Source organism: Sander lucioperca, chromosome 1 (genome assembly GCF_008315115.2).
Source record: "Sander lucioperca isolate FBNREF2018 chromosome 1, SLUC_FBN_1.2, whole genome shotgun sequence".
NCBI classification, from domain to species: domain Eukaryota; kingdom Metazoa; phylum Chordata; class Actinopteri; order Perciformes; family Percidae; genus Sander; species Sander lucioperca.
Window position 1 is genome coordinate 22,317,689 of NC_050173.1, and position 26,902 is coordinate 22,344,590.

General features: G+C 39.1%; 4 protein-coding genes and 1 long non-coding RNA gene across 7 annotated transcripts; 4 read left to right on the forward strand and 1 right to left on the reverse strand.

Moving 5' to 3' along the window:
- Positions 1-74: 74 nt before the first annotated feature.
- On the forward strand, positions 75-5,129 carry cops5 (COP9 signalosome subunit 5). Its single transcript, XM_031281959.2, has 8 exons — positions 75-376; positions 652-886; positions 1,831-1,959; positions 2,377-2,442; positions 2,693-2,778; positions 2,959-3,070; positions 3,806-3,954; positions 4,803-5,129. The coding sequence occupies exons 1-8, from the start codon at positions 240-242 to the stop codon at positions 4,891-4,893; spliced, it is 1,005 nt and encodes a 334-aa protein (XP_031137819.1). The 5' UTR covers positions 75-239; the 3' UTR covers positions 4,894-5,129.
- Positions 5,130-7,185: 2,056 nt separating this feature from the next.
- On the forward strand, positions 7,186-13,454 carry ppp1r42 (protein phosphatase 1, regulatory subunit 42). 3 transcript variants are annotated; one of them, XM_036000520.1, is made up of 10 exons: positions 7,208-7,347; positions 7,543-7,715; positions 8,314-8,528; positions 8,635-8,801; positions 8,900-9,038; positions 9,832-9,948; positions 11,675-11,792; positions 11,970-12,104; positions 12,461-12,548; positions 13,026-13,454. In XM_036000520.1, the coding sequence occupies exons 3-10, from the start codon at positions 8,397-8,399 to the stop codon at positions 13,036-13,038; spliced, it is 909 nt and encodes a 302-aa protein (XP_035856413.1). In that variant the 5' UTR covers positions 7,208-7,347; positions 7,543-7,715; positions 8,314-8,396; the 3' UTR covers positions 13,039-13,454. The 3 variants fall into 3 exon arrangements, with proteins under 3 accessions (XP_035856416.1, XP_031137820.1, XP_035856413.1); XM_036000523.1 differs by lacking the exon at positions 7,543-7,715 and having other exon boundaries at positions 7,186-7,347; positions 8,746-8,801; XM_031281960.2 differs by lacking the exon at positions 7,543-7,715 and having other exon boundaries at positions 7,187-7,347.
- An 868-nt stretch (positions 13,455-14,322) lies between these two features.
- On the forward strand, positions 14,323-16,469 carry LOC116037877 (transcription factor 24). Its single transcript, XM_031281962.2, has 3 exons — positions 14,323-14,750; positions 15,244-15,684; positions 15,885-16,469. Exons 2-3 carry the CDS (start codon positions 15,262-15,264, stop codon positions 15,990-15,992), a joined length of 531 nt encoding a protein of 176 aa, XP_031137822.1. The 5' UTR covers positions 14,323-14,750; positions 15,244-15,261; the 3' UTR covers positions 15,993-16,469.
- A 1,000-nt stretch (positions 16,470-17,469) lies between these two features.
- LOC116037879 lies at positions 17,470-20,288 on the forward strand. The gene is made up of 7 exons (XR_004101967.2): positions 17,470-17,612; positions 18,627-18,675; positions 18,774-18,837; positions 19,083-19,155; positions 19,708-19,761; positions 19,994-20,048; positions 20,180-20,288. It is a non-coding gene; the product is annotated as an uncharacterized LOC116037879 (long non-coding RNA).
- mcmdc2 (minichromosome maintenance domain containing 2) lies at positions 20,284-26,866 on the reverse strand. Its single transcript, XM_031281950.2, has 14 exons — positions 26,040-26,866; positions 25,776-25,906; positions 25,633-25,692; positions 25,344-25,539; positions 25,046-25,168; positions 24,832-24,933; positions 23,310-23,438; positions 22,898-23,135; positions 22,593-22,798; positions 22,280-22,446; positions 21,626-21,805; positions 21,360-21,499; positions 20,852-20,961; positions 20,284-20,607 (listed from the first exon to the last, which is right to left on the reverse strand). Exons 1-14 carry the CDS (start codon positions 26,134-26,136, stop codon positions 20,441-20,443), a joined length of 2,046 nt encoding a protein of 681 aa, XP_031137810.1. The 5' UTR covers positions 26,137-26,866; the 3' UTR covers positions 20,284-20,440.
- Between the last annotated feature and the right edge of the window lie 36 nt (positions 26,867-26,902).

The following is a 26,902-nucleotide window of genomic DNA, read 5'->3' on the forward strand; positions in this document are numbered from 1 at the left end:
ATGTCATGTAACATTACCATACAAACATATCAACGTCATATGTGAGTAACATTATGACAAACGTCCCCTCCGATTGCACTTTGGTATATTGGTATCATTCACTGTCATGGCTACTGAGCAAGTGGCCATTTAGCCCTGTTACGGTATCAACATCTTTGGAGAAAAATAACATTTCTTCACTTATTGGGGGCAGTAATAGTGGTTTTAACGACTATTTTGGCTTAGCTAGATAATTCATCATGGCGGGGAGTAGCACCGCTCAGAAAACATGGGAGCTATCGAACAGCATGCAGGAAGTTCAGAGTATTGACGAAATTTACAAATATGACAAAAAGCAACAACAAGAAATCCTCGCTGCGAAGCCATGGACAAAGGAGTAAGTACACAACAGTAAAGTGGTATTTAGTTTAGCTAAGTGTTTAAGTAATTCTTGAGCTAAATGTCGGGATCGTAACGTTATGTTGTGTCACGGTAATTATTCTTAGAACACATGATAGCTTAGCTACAAACTAGCATTAGCTTGTTTGTCAACAGCGGTACAGCTAACGTTAACTGTGTGGTGTGTATTTGCAAATGTATCTACTCCTTAACATTATCTCTAATATACTTAATATATCTGATGTTGATTGTGTGTCTTTCTTTGACCCGTAGTCATCACTATTTCAAGTACTGCAAGATCTCAGCCTTGGCCCTGTTGAAGATGGTGATGCATGCCAGGTCTGGAGGAAACCTGGAGGTGATGGGCCTAATGCTGGGGAAGGTGGATGGTGAAACCATGATGATTATGGACAGCTTTGCCTTGCCCGTGGAGGGCACAGAAACTCGAGTCAACGCCCAGGCTGCAGCATATGAATACATGGCTGCCTACATTGAAAATGCCAAACAGGTCGGGCACTGACTTCCATTAAAGGGCATCTCACAGATTTCATGATTGAGAAAGGAGTTACCAAACTGCATTCACACTGTTCAGTTACATTATTTTGATTCATAGTTTACTTTATGTAGATGTAATTGATTGCTACCATGTTTTTAATTTCGGGACTTGGGTTCATTTTGATTCAGTTGTTCAAGAAAACCTTTTATATTTGTTATATGGTCTATAACATCCACATTAGTTTTAATGCTGATACCAAGATGTGATAGTTTTTCACTTTAGAGTTGGGTGATATACAGGTACAGTCATTTGATGATATATATGTCAGATTATATACATTTGATTTGTCTGCCGTTAAATATGGTAGCCATTGCTTTATTATCCTTTGTTGTATTAGCCCATTATGGGCACTGTTGCAAAGCAATAAGCAAGAATACTGTATGGTAATGTTGGAACTATTTTTTTTTTTTTTTTGCATCAATGTGAAAGATGATGTACCTTGATCTGTAGGGGAATCATTTACTGGTTTAGTCATAACCAAACATTCCTGTCTAATTATTTTATCCATGAACTGTTTCTCAATTGATTTTTAAATGTCCTATATAGATATTGTATTATGACATTATATATATACTGTGAAAGAATGTTGTTATCCATATCTCACACGAATCGTCCAGTACTGTTATTCATTTCTAACATGGCTACTACAAAATGGATATGAGTTTGTCTTCTAAAAATCCCCATCATATTTTAATTCTGTTGCCACATTGTCAGTTGTTTGAAGAAGCATATTCATAAAAAAATGCAAATTATACCCTGTACTTAATACAATGCAATGATCAAACATTTGATCGATAGTTTCATACTATCTATATTTTCTCACTATCTGTGGTGTTATGTATAATGGTGCGGTTATGCCCTGAATAATAACCTACATTTATCCTATAATCTCTCAGGTTGGCCGGCTGGAGAATGCTATTGGCTGGTACCACAGTCACCCGGGCTATGGATGCTGGCTCTCGGGCATAGATGTCAGCACTCAGATGCTCAACCAGCAGTTTCAGGAGCCTTTCGTGGCCGTTGTGGTAAGACTGAGTAAATAGTAATCATTTTTCTATCATGCTAAAAGCTTCGTTTACCGTGATTTCTAATTGCACCCCATGAAAGTGATATTCAGGAAAGAAAGATTTTTTTTCTTTCTAAGTTTGACAATACAAGTTAATGCATGTGTAATTGAGAAGGTGGTGAGATTGTTGATGCATGAGTTGTAGGTTTCCATGTAGTACTGATGAATATTTTGCTGTTGCAACCATATATGCTATTTACACTTCATTTGGTTTAGCAGTGCCTAAATGCCATGGGCATCATATAATTAAGTGTGTATTTTCAGCCCACTGACAGCCATAGTAAAAGGCTCCTGGTGGCCGGATTTGGGTGGTCCCTGGAGGTTTGTATGACCCCTGACTTTGTTTTCCTGTTCTACTGTATCTTGCGTCCTACAGATCGACCCCACTCGGACTATTTCTGCAGGGAAAGTCAACCTTGGCGCCTTCAGGACCTACCCAAAGGTAGAGCGACGACTGTATATAGCGGCAATTCTCCTGAGACTAGAATTCTAATAGTAATAAAATAACTTGCTGTTAATTATTATTTAATTATTATTATTTGTTGTACTATATAAACTAGAATGCATTATCATTTAATTGCTTGTCTATGTCATTACTTAAATCTGTATTAGTGTTATAATTCTCTGGATATGGTACAGAAAGTCTGTTTCGTTTGTTGCTATTTCTCAGCATTTCCTCTGTGGATGTTTAGGGTTACAAACCTCCTGATGAGGGACCCTCAGAATACCAAACAATCCCCTTGAACAAGATTGAAGACTTTGGTGTTCACTGTAAACAGTGAGTATTGATTTATATCACAGTGTTGTCACCATATTACAGAGATGGATAACAATACTTCTAACATAAATATCATGTAAATTATATTTTTTAATGTTTACCTTAATTTCAGTATTTTTAGAGAGTGTACTCTTTACTGTATACGTGGCTCATGTTTTTTCTTTGATTTGTTTTATTTAGGTATTACGCCCTGGAAGTTACTTACTTTAAGTCCTCCCTTGATAGAAAGCTTCTGGAACTCCTTTGGAACAAATATTGGGTCAATACCTTAAGTTCCTCAAGTCTCCTCACGGTATGTAGGCAACTTCAAAAAACTAAATGTTTCCTAATTGTTTGACGTTTTGATTTATGGTTAATTATTACACTATAACTCATTGAGACATGTGGTCACCCGCTTGTGATGTCATGATTTATTGCTGCTGAGTAGCCAAGAGTCGCTGTTTATTGATTTTAGTAATAAGCTTAATTTAAACTTTTTAACAAGAGATAAGTTGTAAAGTTGGACCCAACTCCAGTGATACAGATGTTGTCATGGTTCCCCATGGATCCTCTGCTTTCACCCCGCAGTTTATTCTAAAGATTGAAAGCCCCTCATGTGAATTCCCATTGTGGATGCAGTCACTCTGTCCCGAGCTTGACTAAACAGTCTAAATAGGCATCAGGCTTATCCAAACAGTTAGCTCTTTGGCAATCTGGATGAAGATGAATTGACTAGATGTCAAGGATGAGCTGCTTCTTGGGTGACAGGCTTTGTCAGTTGCTACAATGTCACCCTAGTCAGGGGCCCCTGTGTCATTGTGTTTTAATTACCTTTTCCACTAAAAACACGGCCTCACCTTAAGCAAACTTTTCACTGGCTTCTTTTCATTCACCACAACACACAACGTGTTCCTTCAGCTTGTTGGACTCATTTGTTGCCACTCTGCAAAATTCTTCTTCTTGTGGAAAATCTATTATTTAGCTTTTTGTTGGCAAATTGTGCATGAATTGGTTTGGGTGTTTATGTGTGCGTTTGTTGGATGGTCAGAACTCGGACTACACTACAGGCCAGGTGTTTGACTTGTCGGAGAAGCTGGAGCAGTCTGAGGCCCAGCTGGGCAGAGGCAGCTTCATGCTCGGGTTGGACACGCATGACAGGAAGTCTGAGGACAAACTGGCCAAAGCAACACGAGATAGGTAAATCATGTTCTTAGAAGAAAAAGGCTGCAAATGTTAATGTGAACTTAATTTGTATTGGGCACTATGATTTCTGTGTTTCCTGTTGCTTACTGTATTAAAAGAAAAGTGGTTGATGTTATTACTTTTAATCCATTTCATCATATTTGTTACTGTGTCATATACAGTATTTTCCAACTATTTGTTGATTATACATTATTGTCCTTATGTCATAGAATGTTTGTGTCAATTTGAATCTTAAAATTCTGTTACATGTTTATTTTATAGCTACAACCAACATTGTTTTTTATCACTGATTAATCTGCAAATTATATTCTCAATTAATCAATACATCTTGTTTCTATAATTAAGAATGCCCATCAGTTTCCCAAAAGATAACTTTCCAACTGTCCGAAACCCAAAGAGATGCAGTTTCAATATCAGTTTTTTTTTCTCCAAAAACAATGATTCAAACGATTAATAGATTATCAAAATAGCTGCTGACCAATTTTCTGTCAATCGATTAATTGACTTACAATTAAACTAATTTATTGATCTGTATTAGATGTGTGATTTAAGAACAGAAAAAGACAAATATAAACTATTACATTTTTCCATTATTTTATAATAATCGATTCATTAAATATGTTTGTGATTCAAACTAACCAAAAGAGCATCAAAACTAAGCTGATTAATCTATTTATTAATACTGGTTTCTTTTATATCTGATACACAGATCGAGACACCTTCACTATGTATTGCTCCTGATAGTCTACTGATACCAGTGTATGTGCTACATCTCTTTATGTTGTGCCTGTTTTGCTGGGGTAATAGAGCTAATCTCCATTTTTCACTGTGCTTTGTTTTAGCTGCAAGACAACCATAGAGGCGATTCATGGTCTGATGTCTCAAGTCATCAAGGACAAACTCTTCAATCAGATCAACACATCTGGCAATTAAACTTGAACTACGAGCCAATTTGGATTTCACCTGGAGGTCTTTTCTTGTGCATGTGTAGCACTTTTTGGTTTATGGTTTATGTTTCACTGCTAAGGGTAGGATTATCTGTGAATTATCTTGAAGGTGTTTTTAAAAAAAAAAAAAAAAAAAAAATTAAGTTTCTTTTTTTCTCCTAGTAGTAGTTAAGGATTATACAGTCAAGGACTCATGCAAAAAATAAAACATAAAAAGTGCAACTGCTGTATGTGGGTATTTCTTGCTAAACAAAATTATATGATTTTTATTTAACTTTATATTATGCAACATTAAGCTGGGAAATTAAACAATTTCACTGGTGTATAAGGTGGACATTTGACTTCATATATTCAGTCGTGTAAATATGGTACAGAGTTCTTAAGGTGTGAGGCAGTGCAGCATTGTTTCTCTTTCCCTTCATGCTTTGGCCGTTACTAAAAATCTTTTTGTATGTAGGGCCTGTGTTCTTCTGCAGCCCAACATTTCAACACGCACTATGGTTGCATTTAACGCTCAGCCTAACCTAGCACCAGTCAGTCATTCAAGTGTAGCAGTGTCACAGCATTACATAATGGAACAACAAACTCAAGCTTCTGCATAGGCTCAAAGGGATTCGGCTGCCATGTATGGGATGTCTCTGCGGAGTCACTCCCAGCACAGTTTGGCTTTCGGTGGTACGCACTCCAGCAGAGTGGCCAGTTCGTCACGTTGTGGTGTGGCAGTGATGCAGCGCAGAAACAGAAGCCGTACACACTGGAGTCTATTCACCCAATGCGTCTGCTCTCCATCGAAGCAGACACTCCCAAAGTCTGCCTTTTTTAACAGACAGCCCCTTTGGCCTGGGTTCGTGTCATATCTTTTTTTTATGGTATTGTAATGGCTAAATGTATATTTTTTTATGTCATGTATCGCAGAGAAGACAATCCCAGCGGGGCAGTGGAGGTGTCTGTTTTTTCTCATGCGCATGAGCTTTGGCACCTTCTTATAATGATTTTCTTTTACCATTATTTTTGCCTTGTCCTAAATTGGAGGGTGTTCGGTATAGCGGTTTAGGAAGAGGAAACTTATTAAATTATATTTAATGCAATTTAGGAATTTGAAATAGTTAAATAGGTTTTCTACACACACAGTCTACTGAATAGCTCATGTTTTTGCCAGATATTTAAATGTATTACATGGATGACTGTCACAGTGCTGAGAAAGTATTTAGAGTATGCACTTCTAAAATAATTTCACCTAATGTTTGGTCTTCCATGATGATTTAAGAATCAGTGAAACATATTGAACTTGTTGGACATGTAAATATTGTGATTATCACCAGATGGACATTTGTATGCATGACTAAATGTGGAATAGGAAAATATATGTAAATTCTAATCAAGTCAAATTGTGGGCAGCCAAAAATCCACCAGCAGTGTATTTTACCTTACTCTTTTAACATTTAGCAGTGTTCTAATTCCAAAGTATGCTCCCCATTAATGTAAAAAAAAAAAAAAAAAAAAGATTTCACAGATTGCAGAGGAATGCCTTCTCTTTTGAACAACTGGGTGATTTGGCAATGTCTGATATGAGAGCAGAAGATTAATAAGACTCATGATTAATAGCTATGGGTAGCTACAGTATAGAGCTAATGACCCCACTACAATCTGGAGATGTTATGTTTTGTTTGGCTCTCAGAGGAATTAACCCCACAAGCATGATCCTGTGTGTGAAGAAGTTGATCCCAGCTCAGAAAGCTGGAGGTGCTACACTTCCTCTCTGCCATGTGCTCCTGCATAAGTGGAGACAAGTCACTCCCTTACAGGAAACCCAGGTCTTGGCATTATAGATTAACACTGCAGGGGTCACTGGGAGACATTGACTGTGGTCCTGATTTGGTATGTGGCCTTGAAAGATGGACACTGCAAAGTCAGAAAATATAAATGGCATAAGCTTTAGTATACATTTAGTTCAGTAAAAGTAATTTGTATTAATATATGTGTGATAAGGCAACTGACTGACAAGACTTACAACCTGCACTGCAAAATAGTTTGTAACATTCCTTTTAAATTCCAAACAAATAGTAACTAATTCATTTTTTTTTTAAAAGCTATCACTGGATTGTAGAATAATAAAGCAGAATTTAGTTTGTCAGTCCCTTTTGTCAAAACGACAAGTTATGTATAATCCCATAATAACCATTATCTTGCTTTTATTTGCAATTATACAGTTAAAATGCAAATAACATAAATATTAATTTCACTGCTTACTTCCGCTTCGCCGGTGTTGCACCAAATTTTGTGAACCATCAGATTTTGACAATGCGTTGCTTCCGTGGTTTCCATAGCAACATGATACTCTCAAACAAAACAGCCTCGCGGTTCGCTTTATCCCTGCAACCTCTTTAAAACAGTTTAGCTAGCTAGTTCACATTTCCAAATTTTCTGAAGACCACAAGAGGTAGGAGAGTTTAGTTAATATTTTACACATGTCCAAATTCATCTAAATGCAGTTATAGAATACGCTAACGTTACAGTGTTACAATAGTTTTTAAGATTGCTAGCTAGCTAACTATGAATTAGCCATCGCTTTTTAAATAATCCGGGCCATTTTAAATTCATAACACTACTGACATTTCTCTGGGCCCTTTTCCAGGTGTGTGAACATCTTCGCCACCTTTCAGTGGCTATCTGCAATCACTTTAGTGGATATTTCCTGTCCCTCACGTACTGCACCCGGACATGAGGAATATGAGTGTCGCACTTTGTTTGACAGTGATAAACTGCGGTTCCCGAGTCCCTGGAGAGGAGAGGTCCATGGGTGTATAAGTTCAGTTAGCCTTTAGCTTCTGTTCAGCTCTGGTTTATTGATCAGTGCCTCTTGTCTCCTATAACTTCGGCCTGATGCTGCGTATAAAATACATGCTGTCACATCTCTCTGCCTTTCTCTACCTTCTACCATATTTTAGCTACACACACTGACTGCTGTATAATTAGCAGGTGGAAAGGCGATACATAATAACACCTATTTCTTGCAAAGTAAAATCAAAGTGCAAGTTTCACATCTCAATGTCAGGTCAAGCTAATAAACAAGCCCCATGGGTACTGAATGAAAGGAAGTAGTGGAAGCTCAGCTCAGTCTGCTGGGGGAATTGACCACTCTAATTACAACATAAATTGAGTGGTCACCCAACCTTTGGCCTCTTAGCAAGTTTCCTGGAGAATGGTGATCTTTTCCCCCCATCAATTATCCCTAATTGTGAATTGACAGTTAAGGTTTTAAGCCATTTAAAGTTCGGTACAAGGTTAATCTTTGCCTGTCATTTGTGATTAGAAATGCTGAAGTAATGGGGCATTATGGAATAGTTATTCCGAGGGACATTTGTTTTGCTCCTAAGGTGTTTTTGTCCATTTTTCTCCGAAACAGACAGATCTAGTCACTGCTGTGGGCTGAATGCTTGGCTGAAGCTGAAAAGATCCTCTCTAAAGCAGCGTCTGTGACGAGCTACCATGGTACGCCTCACCATAGATCTGATTGCTAAATCTAGAAACCACTTCAAAAAGAAAAGGGGCCTCTCCTTCCCAGACTACCTCAAGACACTCACCCACCTCCACTTTTTCAGCAGGAGTATCGAAGATATCGTAAGTAGCCATTATGAAAACTGACATTTTAATTCTGTGCTTTTCTTCCTCTTATATGCCTCATTTTTAAATTATTTTTAAATTATTAATTCATTCTTTCTTTCAGGGTGATCTCTCCATGTGTAGAAACCTCACTGTTCTTTACCTGTATGATAATCAGATCACACACATTTGCAACCTTGGCTTTGCCTCCAACCTCACCCATCTGTATATGCAGAACAACAACATCACTCGTATAGAGAATTTATCCAATCTGCAGAGGCTCTCCAAGCTGTGAGTAGACAAGTTTAACTGATTGTTGTTCTATGCTGTGGTAATCATTTAAAGTCTAAGGTATGTCTGAACATGTGTTTGGTTTTCCTGCTGTGTAGGTATCTGGGTGGAAACATGATTGCAGTGGTGGAGGGCTTAGAGACTCTCTGTGAGCTCAAGGAGCTTCATCTGGAGAGTCAGAGGCTGGCACCAGGGGAAAAGTTGCTCCTTGACCCCATGACTCTCCTCTCACTGGCTGTATGACCTATTTTTACACTGCTCAGTACAGAGATAATTTGAGAACAGAAGGATGATCCACACTCACTGAATAATATGGGCTCTCTTCATTTAAAATTATATATTTGTTAAGTAATTAAAAGGTCAGACGAAAGCCTAATTTTCTCTTTTTATACACAAGGATATGTGTGGTGTATCAACCTGGTAGGTTCTCACATCGAGTTTAAAAGATCTCAGATTTCTCAGAGGCCAGTCATTCATGTAAAAGCAGTATTGTGCTGGGTTTGATGATGTCAAAGAGACCTCTGTTGCTCTCTCTGGTCTGACAAATCAGTTAGGTCTGTTTACTTCGTTTACTGCCCAGGCCATGGATAAACACACCAAAAGTCTCAGCTTCTTGTTTGTTTTGATAATTAAAGAAATTGCTGTGCAAATTTAAAGAGTTCCAGCTTTTTTATAAATGTGCAGTTATAGAACTTCAAACCAAGATGAATATTTAGCAACAGCACTATCTGGAGTCTGATTTGGACACGATCCCAGTAGATCAGGCATATAAAGAGAACACATCTAAATGCCTAATCCAAATGGATCACAAGTGAAGAAAGATGAAAATACTGTAAAATGTAAAAAAAAATATAAAAAAATGTGGCCACATAAAATAGTAATACAGTTACAAATTGAAAAAATAAAAAATATATATATATCTTTTGTGTGCTGGTTTTTCTCCTTTAGGGCCACTATGTAATATTTATTTGTAATATTCATTGTATTATCTGTAAAATGAACGCTTCATAAATCTGAATTCTCTGCACAGGAATCTCTTTGTGTCCTGAATATCAATAACAACAACATTGATGATATCAGGGACCTGACAGTGCTGAAGGAACTCCAGAAGTTTTCTGCTGCTGACAATCGATTGCACAATATGGAGGTAAATATAGCTTCTTCTTTTTTTTTATAAAACTAAAAGTGTCCATGAAACCAGTTCAAGACTTCTTCTCCAGTGTGATAGAGTTAGAAACTGGCTGCATGATGTGCAGTCAAAGTAAACAGTACTACATCACAGCAATAGGCTATGCATGACATGGTGTATTAAAGTCAACATACCAGCTATTAGTTGATCGGGTCAGCATTACCATTGTTCCAAAGCTTTCTGCAGTGATGTGTGAAATGATATGGAGAACAGGGTCCTAAAGAACCAAATCCTGCAAATCTCGCCATAGGTTCCCAGTCTCCATGACTCGCAGAGGGTCAGAATTATTCAACAAATCAGCGAGCCATTCCCCTGAGACTTTTCTTGCTGACAGCTTTAAACAAGCACAAGTTTCTCTCTTTCCTTGCGAGGCTGATTTTTCCTCTCTGCCTCAGAATCCTCTATTTGATATCCTAAACCATCAGTTCTTAACTGTATGGGAGATTCATCTGAGGCAGAGATAGGATTTATGCTCACTGACTTCCTTGAAAAATGACCTGCTTGTTTTTGACTTTTTCACTGGTGGAGCGCTTTGATTTTTCAGTTTGAATTGATATATTAACTGAAAAGGTTGATGCCTTCTTCTTTCTTACTGGAATTTAACACTAGAATGACACATTGAAAGAACTTTATAATTGACTACATTGCTGAGACTTTTTTTTTTTTTTTTCAACACAAGTGATTTTCTTTTGAGAACGTTGATGCAGGTAATTGCTGTACACGTGTCATTTTTAGCAGATATCTCCTATAATTTATACAACCCGTCTGCCACTATTGATCCTGCAAAGACAGCCCTCCAAAGGATCAATCCCTTCTTCTGCGCCATTTGCTCAGAATCCAGAGGAAACATTATGGATTTTTAAAATAGATTATGACAGGCAGTCAGCTAGGGTGACAAATGGGGAGCATCTTCAGAGCCCGTTAGCTGTGTGCAGGGCAGAGAGGACAGGGGAATCGAAGCCCTGGTCAAATACAGGTTCATAACTGGCCCATCATTAGTCCAGGCGAGAGAGCCAGCCAAGCTCAGTGAGTATCCAGCCTTTGCTGTTCTCCACGCCCCCGCGTGGGGGGCAATTTGGCGCTGGGCTGCTCTTCGGTGAGGGCCTTGTGAGTGACGGCCCTGACACGATCATTTATCAAAGCCTGGGAGCGCGCGGTGCTCAGGGGTCCCCTCTGAACTGATTGCAGCACGAGCTGGAAAAGTGGAAGCGCTTTGGCCAAGACAGGAAGGCAATGAACAATCAGAGCGTGTCCAGAGAGTATTCATATTTCCAGGCTTGGATTAATGTGCCTTTAGATAAACATACAACTGCAGGCAGCTCGCTGGAGGAGCCAGCCTCACACTGCCCCAGGAGAAAACTTGTAGTTACATGACACCGGCGACACTGTTTATTAAAATAGACTGATGTGTTGTTTATGCACTTACCATTGCCCTTTGTACTTCACATTACCATTCACTTATACCATGTCTTTACACGTTTTCATGTTTGTATGTGATTAGGAATTATAAATATGCATCATATATGTTTTAAAAGAAAGTTGTTGTTGTCCATTGTTTCCTGTTTAGTTACTGAGCATAGCTGTAGAGACACACTATTGCCATTTGAATCATTAGTGGTTAAAATGGAAACGGCATATAATACAACATATTATAGGTGAAGTTTCTCTTTTTGTGTACTCTCAGGAGTTAGAGGATGTGTTCAGCCACTGGCCTCAGCTGCTTGACATGGATTTGGGTGGAAATCCTGTGTGTAAAAAACTTAAGTACAGAGACCGCCTGATAACTGTGTGCAAAAGCCTCGGTGAGATATTATTCATTCTCCTTGTCAATGGCATCTTAATATTAAAATGCACTTTATTTCTTTGACTTGCACAGGCTAATAATTAAGGCACTACTTAACCATAAAAGTAAGAATATACACTGTTTACTTATTCATTTCAAATTAAGTGTTTGTTTTATTTATGTATTTGTTTTATAGAGGTTCTCAATGGCCGAGAAATTAAGGAGTTAAACAGACAGTTCCTTATTAACTGGAAAGCATCCAAAGAGGCCAAGAAGAAAAAAAATAACAAACATTTGATTGGTGGACCGTTGAGCTCCTATCCCTTAACAAGTAAGTCACTAAATTCTGTTTTTGTTTTTGTTTTTTTAAATCTACCCTAACATCTTTGCCAACATTACCACAATTATCCTCTCATTTGAATCAATTGGATCAGGTATAGTTAGATGTATTAATTAGTTAAGTGTATTAGAAATCGTATAATATAGATAACCATAATATTGAGAAACAGCTAAAAACTGTCATCATTTTTCAGTAAAACATGGAAACCATATTTTTATCTGTTGTTAGGCTACATTTATCATTCTTTACTTTATTATGGTGGGTGGGATTTCACACATTTGAATTTGTGTGTGTGTGTGTGTGTGTGTGTGTGTGTGTGTTCTACTGTGACTCTGTTTATATTCCAGATGACTTTAACGTGGGTCAGGGTCCACATCCTGGTCATGTCTGCAGCCACGCTAACGTGCAGAGGTGGAAGCCGCAGCAGCCCCTCAGGTCCATCATAGTTCACACAGACCTCACTTAACGCGAGAGATTTCACATTTTTGTCTCACTGCATTTCATTACTCACTAAATAGGGTAACTATAGACGTAAAATTAGCAATGTTACAACCAGCTGTAAATTTGTTTACTACATGATGAAATGTACAAATAATGAGTGATGACAACAACTGCTAATAGGTTTGAACTCACCCCACATCCTGATTCATCTTACAATTCTCCCCAAATTCAAGAGGACATGTTTTTTCGATTAGTTTCATTGTAAAGTAGTATCAGTTATTTTAATTTCCCTCATTCCTTCCTCTTGACAAATTATTTGCTATTTTGTGCTCATGTTCCCTTGATTAGCAGTGGTGTAATAGTGCTTTCAATCTCTATTAATTTAAGGCCACAAAGTAATTGTAAGAGAAATCTTCTATGATAGCTGACCCATGATTTGATAATGCTTGTTCTTTTTTTCTGATATTATAGGGCACAAAAATAAAAGATTCCTTTGAGCGGACGTCTCAATCGTGGGGCTGTCTCATCATCACCCATCTGCAGTCATGTGGATGCTTAAGACAAACCTACCAGTCCACTAAAATCTCCACCTCCTCCTCCTCCACACATGCAGGACTAACCCTGCTACTGCCTTGTTTAAGCACCTCAGTCATGCGGTGGATCTTTCATGCTTGTATATATTTAGCAGGGCACAGAACAGTCACTGTCACCCACTTGCTGTGATGTCCATAGCTGTAGTATAGTGAATTATAGTGGTTTAAAATGTTTACTTTTTTCACAGCATATTTGCAAATGTTTTGATTTGATCTGCCCCTCAAAACTACATTTCTATAAAGTAATTAATAGGCTGGAAAAAAATCTACTGAAATGAATTAAGAAATTAAAGAGTAAAACAATGAATAATGGTTTGTGCACATTTCTTTCCCTAACTTTCACAGCTGGTTTATTTCTAATTAAATGTTTTGGGTCTGAGGATATAAATAATCTATCCACCTACTCTCAGTCCTACAGTTCCTATGGTGTGTGTCATTTTTCTTCTGCATGCATTTCGTTAAATAAGTGAACCACGAGATGCAGAGTGGCACAATCTAAATGATCACTCTGCCCTACCGTTACAAGGCTTTACATAATGTAAAGCTAACACACGCTTCTATTCATACAACTATAATAAATCATTCAGTCCTCTTTTATAGCAAATACAGTAACAACGGATGTATTTATTGTCATCATTGTCACTCTATGTTTGAATGAGGATCCAGTGGGTGTGTAACCCCTGAAAGACGCGGGGTTATTAGGGAAACAAGCTTACTTAACTTTCTTTTACTTCGACTTATAATTAGTGGCCCGGAGCAATACTGTTACTCCATCCTTACAAAAACAATGTTTATTAAGAACAGTCCGAGGATATACATATTATGAATAATTCCTTTCATTAATTTGCCGACATCTCCGTTTGGAGCCTTGAAAATCAGAGTGATTAATTTATGAGTCGAACAAGAATTTCCTCAATGCATGCCTGTTGATTGCAGTGCTCGAGTTTATTTATTAGCTGTTCCAATAAGCTTGCAATTCAAGACACCCTGGCAATTAGTCAAATGTTTTGCATATCACCTTACACTTGTCAGCCTGTCTTCATGGTGCATTGCAAATAGGGTTTTTGAAACACTAACCTTTATTTCTTACCATGACGAGCACATTTTTGAGGTAATTTTGACTAACTTTCTTCCCGTTGCCACTTTTTGATAGGCTTATAAAGAAAATACAGTGTCAGATTCGCAGCCAATTAGAGTGGGATATGGCCTACCACATATCAGGGTTAAAGGAAAAGAGAGTCCTGCCTCTGGCGTTGAAAACGAGCCTCTGCTGCCCTCAGACAGAAAGAAGTTAGGAAAGGGTAAGAACAGTCTTCTCCACTGCGAAGGAGTGTTATGAGGTTAGTGATTAATTACGTCGGAGTGAAATACTTGTCCGCCGCTTTGTGTATCTAATAAATGAAGGGCTCCTGAGACTTTTACGCACACAGGTGAAGTATTGGATGAGCGTACAGGGACTGCTGCGCACCTTTACTGCAGACGCACCACTTTATAAGGATAAGCTGCACGTGGACTGGGACTATTCTACATTGAAGAGCAAATTCTCTATCCCGTCGAAGCCCTCTTTGGATTGCCTTCATGTCGTTTTTGAGAGATACCCGAGGTAAACTCCATATCAGAAACTGCTCTCATGAGTTTGTACACCGGCAATATGCCTGGCAGGGACTTCATTTTTACTGCAGTTGCTTTGACATGTCACTGAGCAATCAGCACAAATTGGTGTCTGCATTGGTGTCTTAGTGCAACTTTGGACAGCTGATTCTCTTCAGTCGGTTCTCTTATTTGGCTTTTTAGACTAGGAATGTGTTGTCTGTTTAATTTGCTAGCACCATGCATTTTTGACAACAGATATTTTTTTATTAATGTACTGCAGACAACTTGAATTATGGTTTAATAAATAAATGCAAAGGCAATAACTTAAATGATCATTTAAGTTAAAAGTTAAGTTAAAGGTAGAACAGGGCATATAGGCTAGACAGCAATAAATATGCTAATATATACATTGTCTCTAATATAGTCTTGTCAATTATAACTTGAGCTTAATAAAACGTGCAATATAATGGCCAGGTTAAACTACATCTGATGCAATTCTTCAGGTCTGTAAGTGCACCCCGATGGCTGGAAGACAGGCGCTTCGAATGGACAGTGCTAATTGCTCCGGGGCGGCTGTGGATGACAGCCCTGCATCCAGTCCGAGCTCCAGTCCCAGTCCGGACGGTCGTCGGGAGCTTCAGCGGGCCAGGGTGCTCCAGACCGGCGGGCTCGGCGGCAGAGGACGCCCGGCAGCAGCTAACGCAGCGCGGGAGAGGAGCCGAGTGCAAACCCTGAGAACCGCGTTCCTGGAGCTACAAAGGACTTTGCCGTCCGTGCCGCCTGACACCAAGCTGTCCAAACTCGACGTGTTGATACTGGCCACCACCTATATTGCCCATTTGACTCGAACACTACAAGAAGAAGGCACGGAGGAGGGAGAGAGCACAAAACAAACAGAGGCGTTACACTCATTGAAAGGTGATGGCTACCTGCACCCAGTGAAGGTCAGTAGCATAATAATAATAATAATAATAATAATAATAATAATACTGTAATGATGGTGATAATATTAATATTATTGTTATTATTAGTATAATAATAATAATAATAATAAAGGTATGCTCAAAGCGTGCAACATCATCCGCGGTGACCTTTGGGCCTATTTTTAGCAGTTAATTTACTAACAAATGAAATGTCTTTACAGAAATGGCCCATGCGATCCAGACTGTACGTCGGAGCAAGCGGACAGTTCCTCAACACAAAACCTTCACAGTCAGAAAATCAAGGCCCATCATCGTCCACCTCCCAGTAATGGGCTTAAATCATTTGTATGAAACCATTTCATATTTGCATGAGTTCATGCTGTTTACTGTTACAGCAGCATTATGATTGTGGATCAGATTTTACTTCCACCAAAGCCCAAGGAAGACATTGTAAATTAATATATTACGTGAATTTTACTGTATACATTTTGAGAAAACATACATTATGTTTCTCTGTTGTTATTTTGACTTATCCTGTTTGCCCTGCATTGTGCAGTTCCGTACATGTCCCAGGTATATTTGTAGAAATTCCACGGGGTAATGAGCCCGTCATGCTTGAGGTGTGCACTTTCAGTTGAAACATTTGCACTAAATGCATGTGTGAATAACTTAACATCTGTCATGTGAAGTGGTCTGTCAGAGAGTCAACAATGGAGGCTCTTCGTCTCATGTTCCTTCTTATTTTTACATGCATGGTTGTAAATGTGTTTGTGAATAAATGACTTCAGTGAAAGAGGAAGAGTCTCTAAGGTTTTGACGATAATAGAAAATCTATGAAAGTGTCCTTTTTATCATTAAGTCTGTTTAAGAAGAAAACAATATGCCAATTTAGAGTCCACATAAAGGTTTTTAGAGCAGTAGTATTGTTAGCCTATTATTATTATTATTATTATTATTATTATTATTATTATTATTATGCTGTATTATTCGGTATTATTCTTCTTGCAATTTCGGATTGTTTAGGATTGTTCTTTTATTTTGTATTATAATTACATTAAATCAAATACAGCTATGGTGCTCGCTTCAAGGCAAAGAAAAATGTTGGTTTTAATAGGTCACAACACAAAATGTATTTGCACTGAAGATTTATGACTGAAGAATATGCAGCAGTTTTGGCTGAGTAGGTTTAACTCACTTTAGAAATCCAATGGGCCAAACGATAATAAATATATGCATATCTTACATTAGTTTCAGCTGTGTTTATAGTGTAAACATGTTTAAGAAAGCAAACCATAATTACATAAGCCTATAATTTTGTACAAATTAAAGGCGTAAATATTAAACAAATTAGCCTCTTCCCATTTAACATTTTAACAATTTACAATTTCAGTGGAAGCAAAAGTGATGAAGTTGGGTTTTTTTTTAACACTAATTAGAAAACGTTTTCTTAATTTGACTAACTGATCTGATCATATGATGCAGCTTCTTAAAATATAGATATATGGATAGGCAGATCACAACATCTTTAAGAGGAACTACATACATTGTTATTCTAGCCAGTTTGAAAGAAATAAGGGAGGTTATAGGTCTACAAAATGATTAGGTCGTTTATCGTGTCTGTTTTATGTGATCTTGTGGATTTCCACTATAGATCACTAATTCGTCACAAACTGGTGCTTTTATGTAATAATTTGCCATTTTGCTATCTTAAATATGAGCGTCAACTAAATAGGATGCAGCTGGTGCTGACAATATAATTATTGCTCAGCTGTGCACTACATGAGCTTCAGTACGTACTGCGCAGCTCTGCGGCGCATTTAAGAGAGGTCGGATCCGGAAGTCCATCCTCTTGCCTTGGAGGAGACACAACGATGAGCAGAGACGAGCGTTGCTCAGCATAACATGAGAAAACTAAGAAGACTGCATCATGTTTAGTCTTCATAACGACGGTAGGCAACAGTGGGATGACATTATGTTTCCCCAGCTTTATTGTTTGCATGTGGTAGACGCTTTCTCCAGGCGGATTCGCGATTAGCTCTAAAACACAACCATTGCTTGTTAGCTAGCTAACAGCTAGCTCATATCTCGGCCACGTGGGGGAAAACCGCTGGTCAATTTGATTTAGAGGAGTCTTCCTCATGGAACAAACCAAACACGTAAGTTAATTAATACAAATCATATAATATAACGCGCACATGCCTCAAGTTTAACATTGCAAGTTAATTGAGTCTCAGAAGGCGAGCAGCGCAACGCACGTGGATTTGGATGTCGATTTAGTGTAGGGCCTGCTGTTAAGTTACACGCACGTGTTAATAGTATGTCATACAAGACTTGTCTTAGCCTATATACAGGCAAATCCTGCGGAAAATAAAATGACTAATCAGTGGCTTTTATGCAACTTTACAACTGACATTCAGCCATACCTAACGTTACTAGTAAACCGGTTTCGATGTCTCTCGAGACAGGTCTCTCATGCAAGTAATGCAATAAATCATTCTATTAGACAGTTAAACAGAGGAAAAAAAACGCTGTGTCACTCAGCCCCTCACAGCCCTGACCATATCTGGTTCTGTGAATGGGTCAGTGGATGAGCTGCTGGTTAGGGAATTGTCGTCCCATTATTTCACTGGGCCAAGTCATCATGGCTCCCTCTGAGGACGTAAGGTCATGGCAGAGGTGGTGACCTGCTGTTGAACCTGCGAGGTGTTAGCCAGGCTCCCATGCTGGGTTCCACAGCTACCCTCTGACCTCTGGGTGATCAGTCATCTGTTCTTGCTGTATTGACTTTTTCTTAAGTACATCTTATTCATGCAAGCGGAAAATCAATATCACTCCAGAGATTAATTATTTGTGGCTTGGAAGTTACCAAGACAGACTTGAACAGGTATTGTGGGAAAATATTGCAATTTTCAAAGATGACTGAAAATGTGCACTGACTTTTGGACCTTTGTGTTTATCTATAGGTGTGTGGATGAAGATGGAACATTTTATCTGATTGGTACACCTGATAAGGTAAGGTTACTTCTAGATATCACTGTTAAAACAAGATTGCAGGATTGGTCAAATGTGCTTTCAAAGGACTGAATGAAGTGGAATCTGTTATGTTTCAGATGTCGAGTCACCATTGTCTACTATAGATGGCCAAATATTGGTTTTCACCGTGTGGACCTTAAGGTGAGCCTTAAGTATTTGATAACTTGGTTGTGCTGTGCTTTATGGTAAAGGCCAGTTCTGCTGCTGGAATAGTGATGACTTCACATTTTGCCGTTTACCCATCAGACAATAAAGTGGTGAAACTGTGACTAACTGAATCACCAGCATAATGAGATCAAGACTGGGACTGGTTTTTAAAAAGTGCAAATATGATGTGGATAATGGCATATAGACTTTAAAAAGGTTTGTCCTGTTTTTCCTTTCAGCTGCTTCAGAAGTCACCCTGTGGTCAGGCACATGCACCCAATTTAATCCTTTGTCTCTTGTGCTGATCTGGAGGTGAGTTCCTTGCTACAGTATTTTGTTTTACTGATTATGCCACTGGGACAGTTGTCTTGTTTTTATTTCACCCACAAGACATGATAAGTGGTTAAAGTGACAGACTTGAGTAACTGCAGAAATGATGCAGAGCTTCACGAAATTAACTTTGTCCTGCTGTAAACTGGACTTTGGAAGGCAGTCCTGCATAGTTAAAAAAAAAAAAAAAAAAATTAATTCCAAACCCTGGTTATTCAACTTTCTGTGTGGCAGAAAGACATGGCTTGCTTAAATGATTATCTTAATGTGGAGCACTGGCAACTCTTGCAGCTGGAATAGTGATGAGATTACCTTTTTACGCCGTTTACCCATCAGACAAGAGAATGGTGAGATTGTGTCTACTGAATTCCCAGCTGCAGCCTTAGTTTCACTCCACCAATTGCACTGTTGTCCCAAGGATCTGGATTTTTTTGTTTGTTGCATGCACCACCATAATAAAGGTGTCATGACAAATGTCCCCTTGAATTATGGAATTGCAATATGCAGAACTGAACAATCCACATTCTCCTACAGATGAGCAGTTGGTGCAGCAGTGGAACAAAAACGGTGTCTGCTTCATCTTATGTGGTATGTAAAGCCCATACTGAACTTATTTGTTGTGTCCCAACTTGTCAAGACTGGCCTGTTTCATGTCCTGATTAAAGTAATGATGAGTTCACCTTTGCCGTTTACCCATCAGACCAAATATGGGTTGCTGAGAATGTGACTAACTGAACTAAAAGTGGTTAAAAAAAATCACTGGATTTTTTTCTCTCCCCATAACATGTACTGATTATGTATTAAAATATTTCTTGGCAAGGTTACAGGAGCAGCTGGCCGATCAGAACGTATTACGGGGTAGCCTCATTTGAAAGGTAAGTACAGACCCCAACCTGTCAAATGTTTGTTGAAATCAGGTTTTAGCTGTTTAGACATCATACCCCAAATTTATCAAGGTCTGTAACTGCAGTGCTTTTTTAAAATTTTCCCATTTTTGTGTTTACAGTGTTGCCGGAGCTGATGGATGGCCAGTTGGAGGAAATCTGGAGATTTGGGTTTTTTTGGGGGGTGATGCCCCATCATTAAAAATCTTATTGAATCAATGTTTCCCTGCATATCTTTTCTGTTGCATTTAGATGTACTGCATCTAGATCCTTAAGATCACAGTGAGTAAAACTGAAGGAATGAATGGGGGGGGTGCTCATGTCATACCAATTGAGTGTGGTTGGGATCTTGTGCTACCTACCTGTGTTTTGAACGTTGAGGGCTACTCCTCTGTGATGTATGTGTCTGCTCCCGGTGCATAGGCATAGATAAAGCGTAGGATATTCTGGTGCAGCTCATCCAGGGTCTTGTCCCTCTTGTGCAAACCATCCACATCTCCCAGATCACAAGGAAACACTGCGTCAGGTGGAATAACGAGGGCAGAGGCCCCTGTAGGAAGAGGCAGGCATTTCTTGAAACGGTTACTGGCCCTCCTTATTGCGTATCAATGACAAATACCCAGGGCCAGGATGCAAATGCTGTTTGTATAGTATTTGACTTGGAGGTTTAAGATGCTTTAACACTGCTTATAAACAACGCAACCATTCAACTGCATGGTTTACCAATATGTAATGTAGTACAAACTAGATTTGAGTGCTGTATTTATTGGTATCTAAAAGGATGATTAAATTACCATGCTTGAGAGTGACTGAGTTTTCACAGAGGAGCACAGCAATCACAGCATCTTCCTCCTGTACTTGTGCTCTGAGACATAACTTGCAGTGGGCCTCAGCCAAAGAGATCCTTCAACAAAAAACATGAGTGAACAATTGCCAGAGTAGCTAAGTTTGAATTTTTTTAATTAGTAATCAGAAATTTGTATAAAGTTGGATGGCAACAGATCATTGAAGTAATCAAAACTGCTACATGCTATGTAAATGTTTGAGATTTATAGCTTAATTTGACATTGTTGTCCTGCAGTTGAAAACGGATTTATTTTCATAGTTCTAGTTCCACATAAAATGTCACCACAGTGGAAAAGATTTGTAAACATTTGTCATAACAAATCAAAAATTATCACCAGAGTGGTTTGGATGAGAGTTCTCCACCTAGTGGATGATTGGACATTACAGTGACACATAAGCTTTACACTAGTAATGTAAAACTGCAATTAATTTGCATTTTTGCAGTAGAGTGCTTACAGTAGTTTGATAGAGGCCACAGACATCTTGACACCCCGACTCTGTGTTCGGACTCTACGGCTGGCCATGTAGTAACCGTGGATGATTTTCTCTGCTCCAGGGCTGAGCTCCACTTGCAAAGTCTGTGCATGAGCTACCAGCTGGAAGGCATAGAGGCATATTTAGGACAGCAAGTGTAATTTAAGGTTGATGTATAAACACTTATAAAGTCAGTGTATTTTAATAAAGTAATGCAAAGTTCTTGGTAGCAGAACATGTTTGTTAACCTCGTGGTAGTCATGTGTAGAAAACTCCCAGCAGGATGGGTAGAGGGGTTTTCCAGGCTGCACTGCCTGCTGGAGGGTGTGGATGGTCTGAGCAAGTAGGGCCTGCTCTCCCGCCGTATCCCTACACTGAATCACCAGGCCAAAGGCATCTGCCAACTGCACTGGTACGGGACCCATTTCCTGCTCCAAAAGAAGAGACAGGCCATTGGAGAGCTGTCTAATTTCTAACATGCTGTTAACCTGCCAGGACAATATGCCTTCAAGTCAGAAAATAACCTAGAATCTAAGCCATATCTGAAACTTCTATTTGACTGGTTATAGTCTATTGTTAACCTTTCCCCTCCCTGCAAAAGAAAAAAAAACAAAGCATTAATTATCCTCAAGGGCCCTGCTGTGAATTAATGTTTGGGCAGGGCACTTCCTTCAAGAAAAGTAAATTGTTTCAATATCCTGTTAGTTCTCTACAATCTACAAACATCTGAGTTGAGTAAAATGGGACATTTCTTGAAGTCAGTGTTTTGTACCACACAAACTTTCTGCTAACATAACACATTTCCCAAAAAGTCTCCATTCAAACCTGCTAGTGCACATTCAAACCATGTTTTAACTGAGCTACACAAAAGCAACACAACACCATGTTGAGTTTGAACCCACTGCTGTTCCCAGTAGAGTACAGTCTGCCCTCCCAGACCGTCGAGAGGCATCCGTGGCGTCTGCGAGGGCCCAGAAGCTGCAGTGGACTGGGAAGGAAAGCTGCTGGTCAGCATCCTCACCATACTTCTTACCTGGGATGAACACAGCCACTGTGCAGCTCTCCAGAACTGAGAAACATTCAGAGAGTGGGAGAGCATTATACAGGTAGACTGGCTTTTTTTGTTCGAGAAATTATACATAATGTGAACTGCTGACAGAATCCTCTCATTATAACGAATGCCATCATTTATTATTGATGACTTTGGTGCTCTACCTGACTGAATGGCATCCAACCTGTCCTTTTTGTAACAGCCCAGATCTCCCAACATGCAAATGCCACCAGTGGCTAGCAGGGCGGAGCCAGCATGGATGTTAGCAGTGCCTGCTCCATGTTCGTCCCGGGACAGAGATGCAAACATCTCCCCCGAGGCCTGATGCCTGACCCCTCGACACGCCAAGCTCAGGCTGTACGTCATTAGTCTGGCACAAACACAGGGGTAACGAAGGACTAAATCTCAGGTTTCATATGCGGTGTGTCCACTTTGGACGTGCAAAGTTTGGTCAAGCAGACCACCTTACCTGTCTAGTATGAGAGTGTCAGTGGTGACAACTAGGAGATCCAAGTTGTGATATGTGTCTTTTGCATCTGCTCTAGTCTGCACTAAACTGAGCAACAAGCTCAGCTTTAGGGTGTTGTATGTGCCTGGAGGAGCCACGTCCAACCCAAAGCAGTGAGCCACAATGGCAGAAAACCTCCAGGGAGAACCGGCTGTGGCCTTCAACAGCTCCTGAAAGCTGGCACTGACTTTATGGGGATCTGTAGGTAGAGGTAGAGAGAATTGTAAATGTTTCAATATAGTAATGAAAAAATATGAAAATTGTTTAGATTAATCAGAATATACTGTGTCAAGATGTGCCAAGATTCACATGTTATCAGTATGCCTTTGGCTGGGATTTCTGTGGATTTGGAGCAGGTCTTAAACTGCCTTACACTCTGGCTCCCACGGTTGGATGCTATTTGCCTCTACACTCCAGGTAATGCTGGGCCACTGGTGCACATGCGCAGGAATGCCTAACACCCTGTAGAGTTGACCGATTCTCATTGAGTTACACAGCTCATCTGTATGAATAGGGAAAACAAAGCAATAACACTCAAAGGGGTTGTTCTGTGCTGTCTGGTGATTATTGTAGAAACATGCATGCCACCTACAAACCACTGCCAAGAGAAACAGAGGGAGGCCTTTAGAACAAAGATTTCTCTGTGTGCGAATTGCACAGCCAGCTAATGAGTGTTCCTTACACTTATTAACATATGTGTTTAGTAACGGGAACCCAGTGTATTGAATTCCTCTACAGGACTGGGTCAACAGAATATGTTAATCCTGGTGCTGAGATTTGCTAAGCTCCCAGGGGTTCTGGCTGGACAATGTTATTAGAGGGGACAGAAACACTTAATATCCCACCATGAGGCACTGTGTGCGGCTGGCTGCACAAAAATCTATTTATTTGAACTCTCCCCCACTAAGTTTGTGTTCCAAAGTGAGCCTCATTTAGTAAGCCAGAGAAAATTAATGACAAACCTCGATACATCGGACTGTGTGTAAATATAAGCTATTACAACCACATTATTCAGGACTGGGAGTCACTATAATGGATGAGAATATGATTTTACAAACATAATACCCTTTAAAATTTTGAGGATGTAAATCTAGAGTACAGGATCTACTTTAAGATTTTACTTGCAAATGAAAACTGAGCCTTTAAACCTAATTGAACTTAAAGTGCTCACTTGTTCTATGCTGTGCAAACAAACTGGTTGATGGACAGTCTCCGCCAGTCTCCATACCAATGTCATTGCTCTGCATCTTCTAGCTGTCATACAGTATACTGTCAAACCAATCAAATAATCCAGGTGGTATTCATGTCTAACCCTCTAACAGCAAAGGCTTTAGATGATTCAAGTTTGAATCAATGTTGTTTATTTCATAAGTATGTTAATGGTTAAGTTCAACAATATCACAGACTCTTAAATGTGACAGGGAAGCCTTTTTATACTCCACCAGAGGGAGATCAACTGATTGTGTGCTGATTAGTTCAGAAGTTGTAAAGGAAAGTAGTCCTGCTTGTGTTCTGCAGCTGTTCTCAAGATTAAAGAGGCTTGAAGATGCCAAAAAAAAAAACGCAAATTCAAATCCTGTTTGAAAGACCAGAGGGGAACTTGTAACACTCTGTGCTGTTAATGCTATCATTTTGTATTCTTTGTTGTTTTGCTTTGTTATTGATTATGATGTGCTGTAATACATGCTGCTAGTGCCTACTCTCTCTCTCAGGTGGAAATAGGATTGGCTATTAGCTTTGTTTTCTCTAACATTTTATGTTGCTACAACAATTAATCAATTTGTTGGCTGGGTGACATTGTAATAGGGGACACAATTATGCAATTATAGAGTAGGCCTGTGTTTGAGCAACATAAAATCCCATACAATCTGTAAACTTGTCTAATGTAGACCTACCTCTGAGAAACAGGGTGACAGACTGGTACCTGAGTGAGCTTTGTTGATGGGCACTTAGAACACCCAGTGCTTTGACGTGGATCAGCTCCACAAGCTGTTTGTCTGTCTCCAGAAAGAAACATTCGCAAACACAATCAATGCACGGTTTTCTTTTAACCTTGTGTACCAATTCAGATGTCTCCATTCCAGTGGCATTCAGAGGCATCACTCTCACCTCCCAACACTCTAAACTTCACATCCTCTTTCAGTGGGGAGCTGCAGATCATGCAGGTGAAGTTGTTTCTCACAGTAGCTGACTCTGTGGCTCCAGGTGCATGGACACGAATGTGGTGAAACCCTAGAGTTGTCATCCAGGGAAATGAAATTAAAAGTGAGTCCAGTTTTAAGTCTGTGAATGATACTTGCCAGAGACATTTTGTGTGTGTAAACCCAACTGACTCTGATCTGTCTTTAGAGTTAGTCCTACTAGATGCTAAGAGAGGTGACAATGTGTCTTCCTTGCAGTGACTTACCGGTAGAGCAGGAACAGTCATCATTAATGCAGAGGAACCTGGCACCCTGGGTGTATTTCGTGACCCTTGTCATGGCAATGACCAGGCCCTCCATAGAGACAGGCCTCACAGGCCCATACCCGCGAGGAAAACTACAAAGGTCCAATGTGTACTCAGGGAAGGGAGGCAGATGTGTCAACTTCAGAATCACATTCACCTCAAAGGGAACAATCAGATGACACATTGTTTACAGGACTGAGTCAGAACCAGTGGTAAAGAAACAGCTATAGCTACACCAATTTATTCATACCTGACTCTCTGTGTGTATTTTTTCAACAAGTGAAAGTGTCTTTATGGCCAGGAAGCAAACCTGAATGAGAAATTAGGCAAATGTAGTTAACCTTATAGTAGAACATCATATTTTATTTAAGCTAGCTCATAGTTTTCACTTACAGACTGAAACAACGCTGTTGCTCCTATGGGATCATGCAGAACACGGTCACCCAATACGGGATCCACCTCTATCACATCAGAGGGATTCACACTGATACAAAACCTGTAGACTGCCTCAATTTGTTGGGGGTCTGGAAAGGAGGGGCAAAGTTGAAATCCTAGCTTGAATGTAGTGATTTTAGCTTTCATTGCCACTAACTTAACGTTAGCTTGTTAGGTTAGGTATTTAGCTTTCCATTTCCCTCACAGCAGGCCTAACGTTACCGTTGAATGTTTTGCAATCTTCGGCCAGTTTCTGAAGGCCACCACTTCTGTCTAAATAGACCAGAACTGATTCTTTCAACGACAAAATGTCAGCCATTTTAACTTAGTGGTAAAAAAGTAGTTCGTTTATTTTTTTTTTTAAGGAAGTAGCTAGTAGCTACTTTGCTAAAGGTAACGTTGGCATGACGACGTTCACGTTGCCATGGTGACCACCCAGCAGCTGAAGGACTAGGATGTGGTCCGATAAAATGTAATACAACAAATGCATTATTACTATTAAATACACAAATATCTCTGACAACTTTTCGTTTTATTTTTGTTTTATTACTGTGCAGGAATATAAGCCTAGTTAATTGCCAGTCGAAGCAAAGCATTGTGGATTTCTAATTTCTGCAATTATGAATAAATGTTATAAGGCAAAGCAAAACAATAAACACAAATACAAAAAATCTAAACAAAAAACGATTCACTAAATATTTAAAGACAAACTGAAAAGTAACTGAAGAAGCAGAAGACATTTTTATTGTACAAATGTGACCTATAAACCAAAATGCTTAATTCAGTGGTCTCTCAAGTAATCCCTATTTCCAGCTTAGTTAAAACAATGATGATACATAAGTGTATTTTTACAGTAAGTACATGGATGAACACACTTCCATCAGACAGTCAAATAGTGTGATTTTAAGTCCAGTGAATTGTTCAAGTATTTTCAGAAAACTGCTAATTGATTTTATTTAAGGGACAAATTTTAGAAACCACCAGAAATAACATTAATAGAGGATGGCTGTCCTTAGTTCTTAAAAATATCATCTGTTATATATATATATATATATATATATATATATATATATATATATTTATAT

Coding starts and splice junctions, on each gene's coding strand:
- LOC116037877 (XM_031281962.2), top strand. CDS start 15,262: ATGGCTGGAAGACAGGCGCTTCGAATGGACAGTGCTAATTGCTCCGGG. Junction 15,685..15,884: donor GCTACCTGCACCCAGTGAAG/GTCAGTAGCATA, acceptor ATGTCTTTACAG/AAATGGCCCATGCGATCCAG.
- ppp1r42 (XM_031281960.2), top strand. CDS start 8,397: ATGGTACGCCTCACCATAGATCTGATTGCTAAATCTAGAAACCACTTC. Junction 8,802..8,899: donor CTGCAGAGGCTCTCCAAGCT/GTGAGTAGACAA, acceptor CCTGCTGTGTAG/GTATCTGGGTGGAAACATGA. Junction 9,039..9,831: donor TGACTCTCCTCTCACTGGCT/GTATGACCTATT, acceptor TTCTCTGCACAG/GAATCTCTTTGTGTCCTGAA.
- cops5 (XM_031281959.2), top strand. CDS start 240: ATGGCGGGGAGTAGCACCGCTCAGAAAACATGGGAGCTATCGAACAGC. Junction 377..651: donor GCGAAGCCATGGACAAAGGA/GTAAGTACACAA, acceptor TTTGACCCGTAG/TCATCACTATTTCAAGTACT. Junction 1,960..2,376: donor AGCCTTTCGTGGCCGTTGTG/GTAAGACTGAGT, acceptor TGCGTCCTACAG/ATCGACCCCACTCGGACTAT.
- mcmdc2 (XM_031281950.2), bottom strand. CDS start 26,136: ATGGCTGACATTTTGTCGTTGAAAGAATCAGTTCTGGTCTATTTAGAC. Junction 25,540..25,632: donor AAATACACACAGAGAGTCAG/GTATGAATAAAT, acceptor GTTCCCTTTGAG/GTGAATGTGATTCTGAAGTT. Junction 20,608..20,851: donor CTCAGTCACTCTCAAGCATG/GTAATTTAATCA, acceptor CTCTTCCTACAG/GGGCCTCTGCCCTCGTTATT.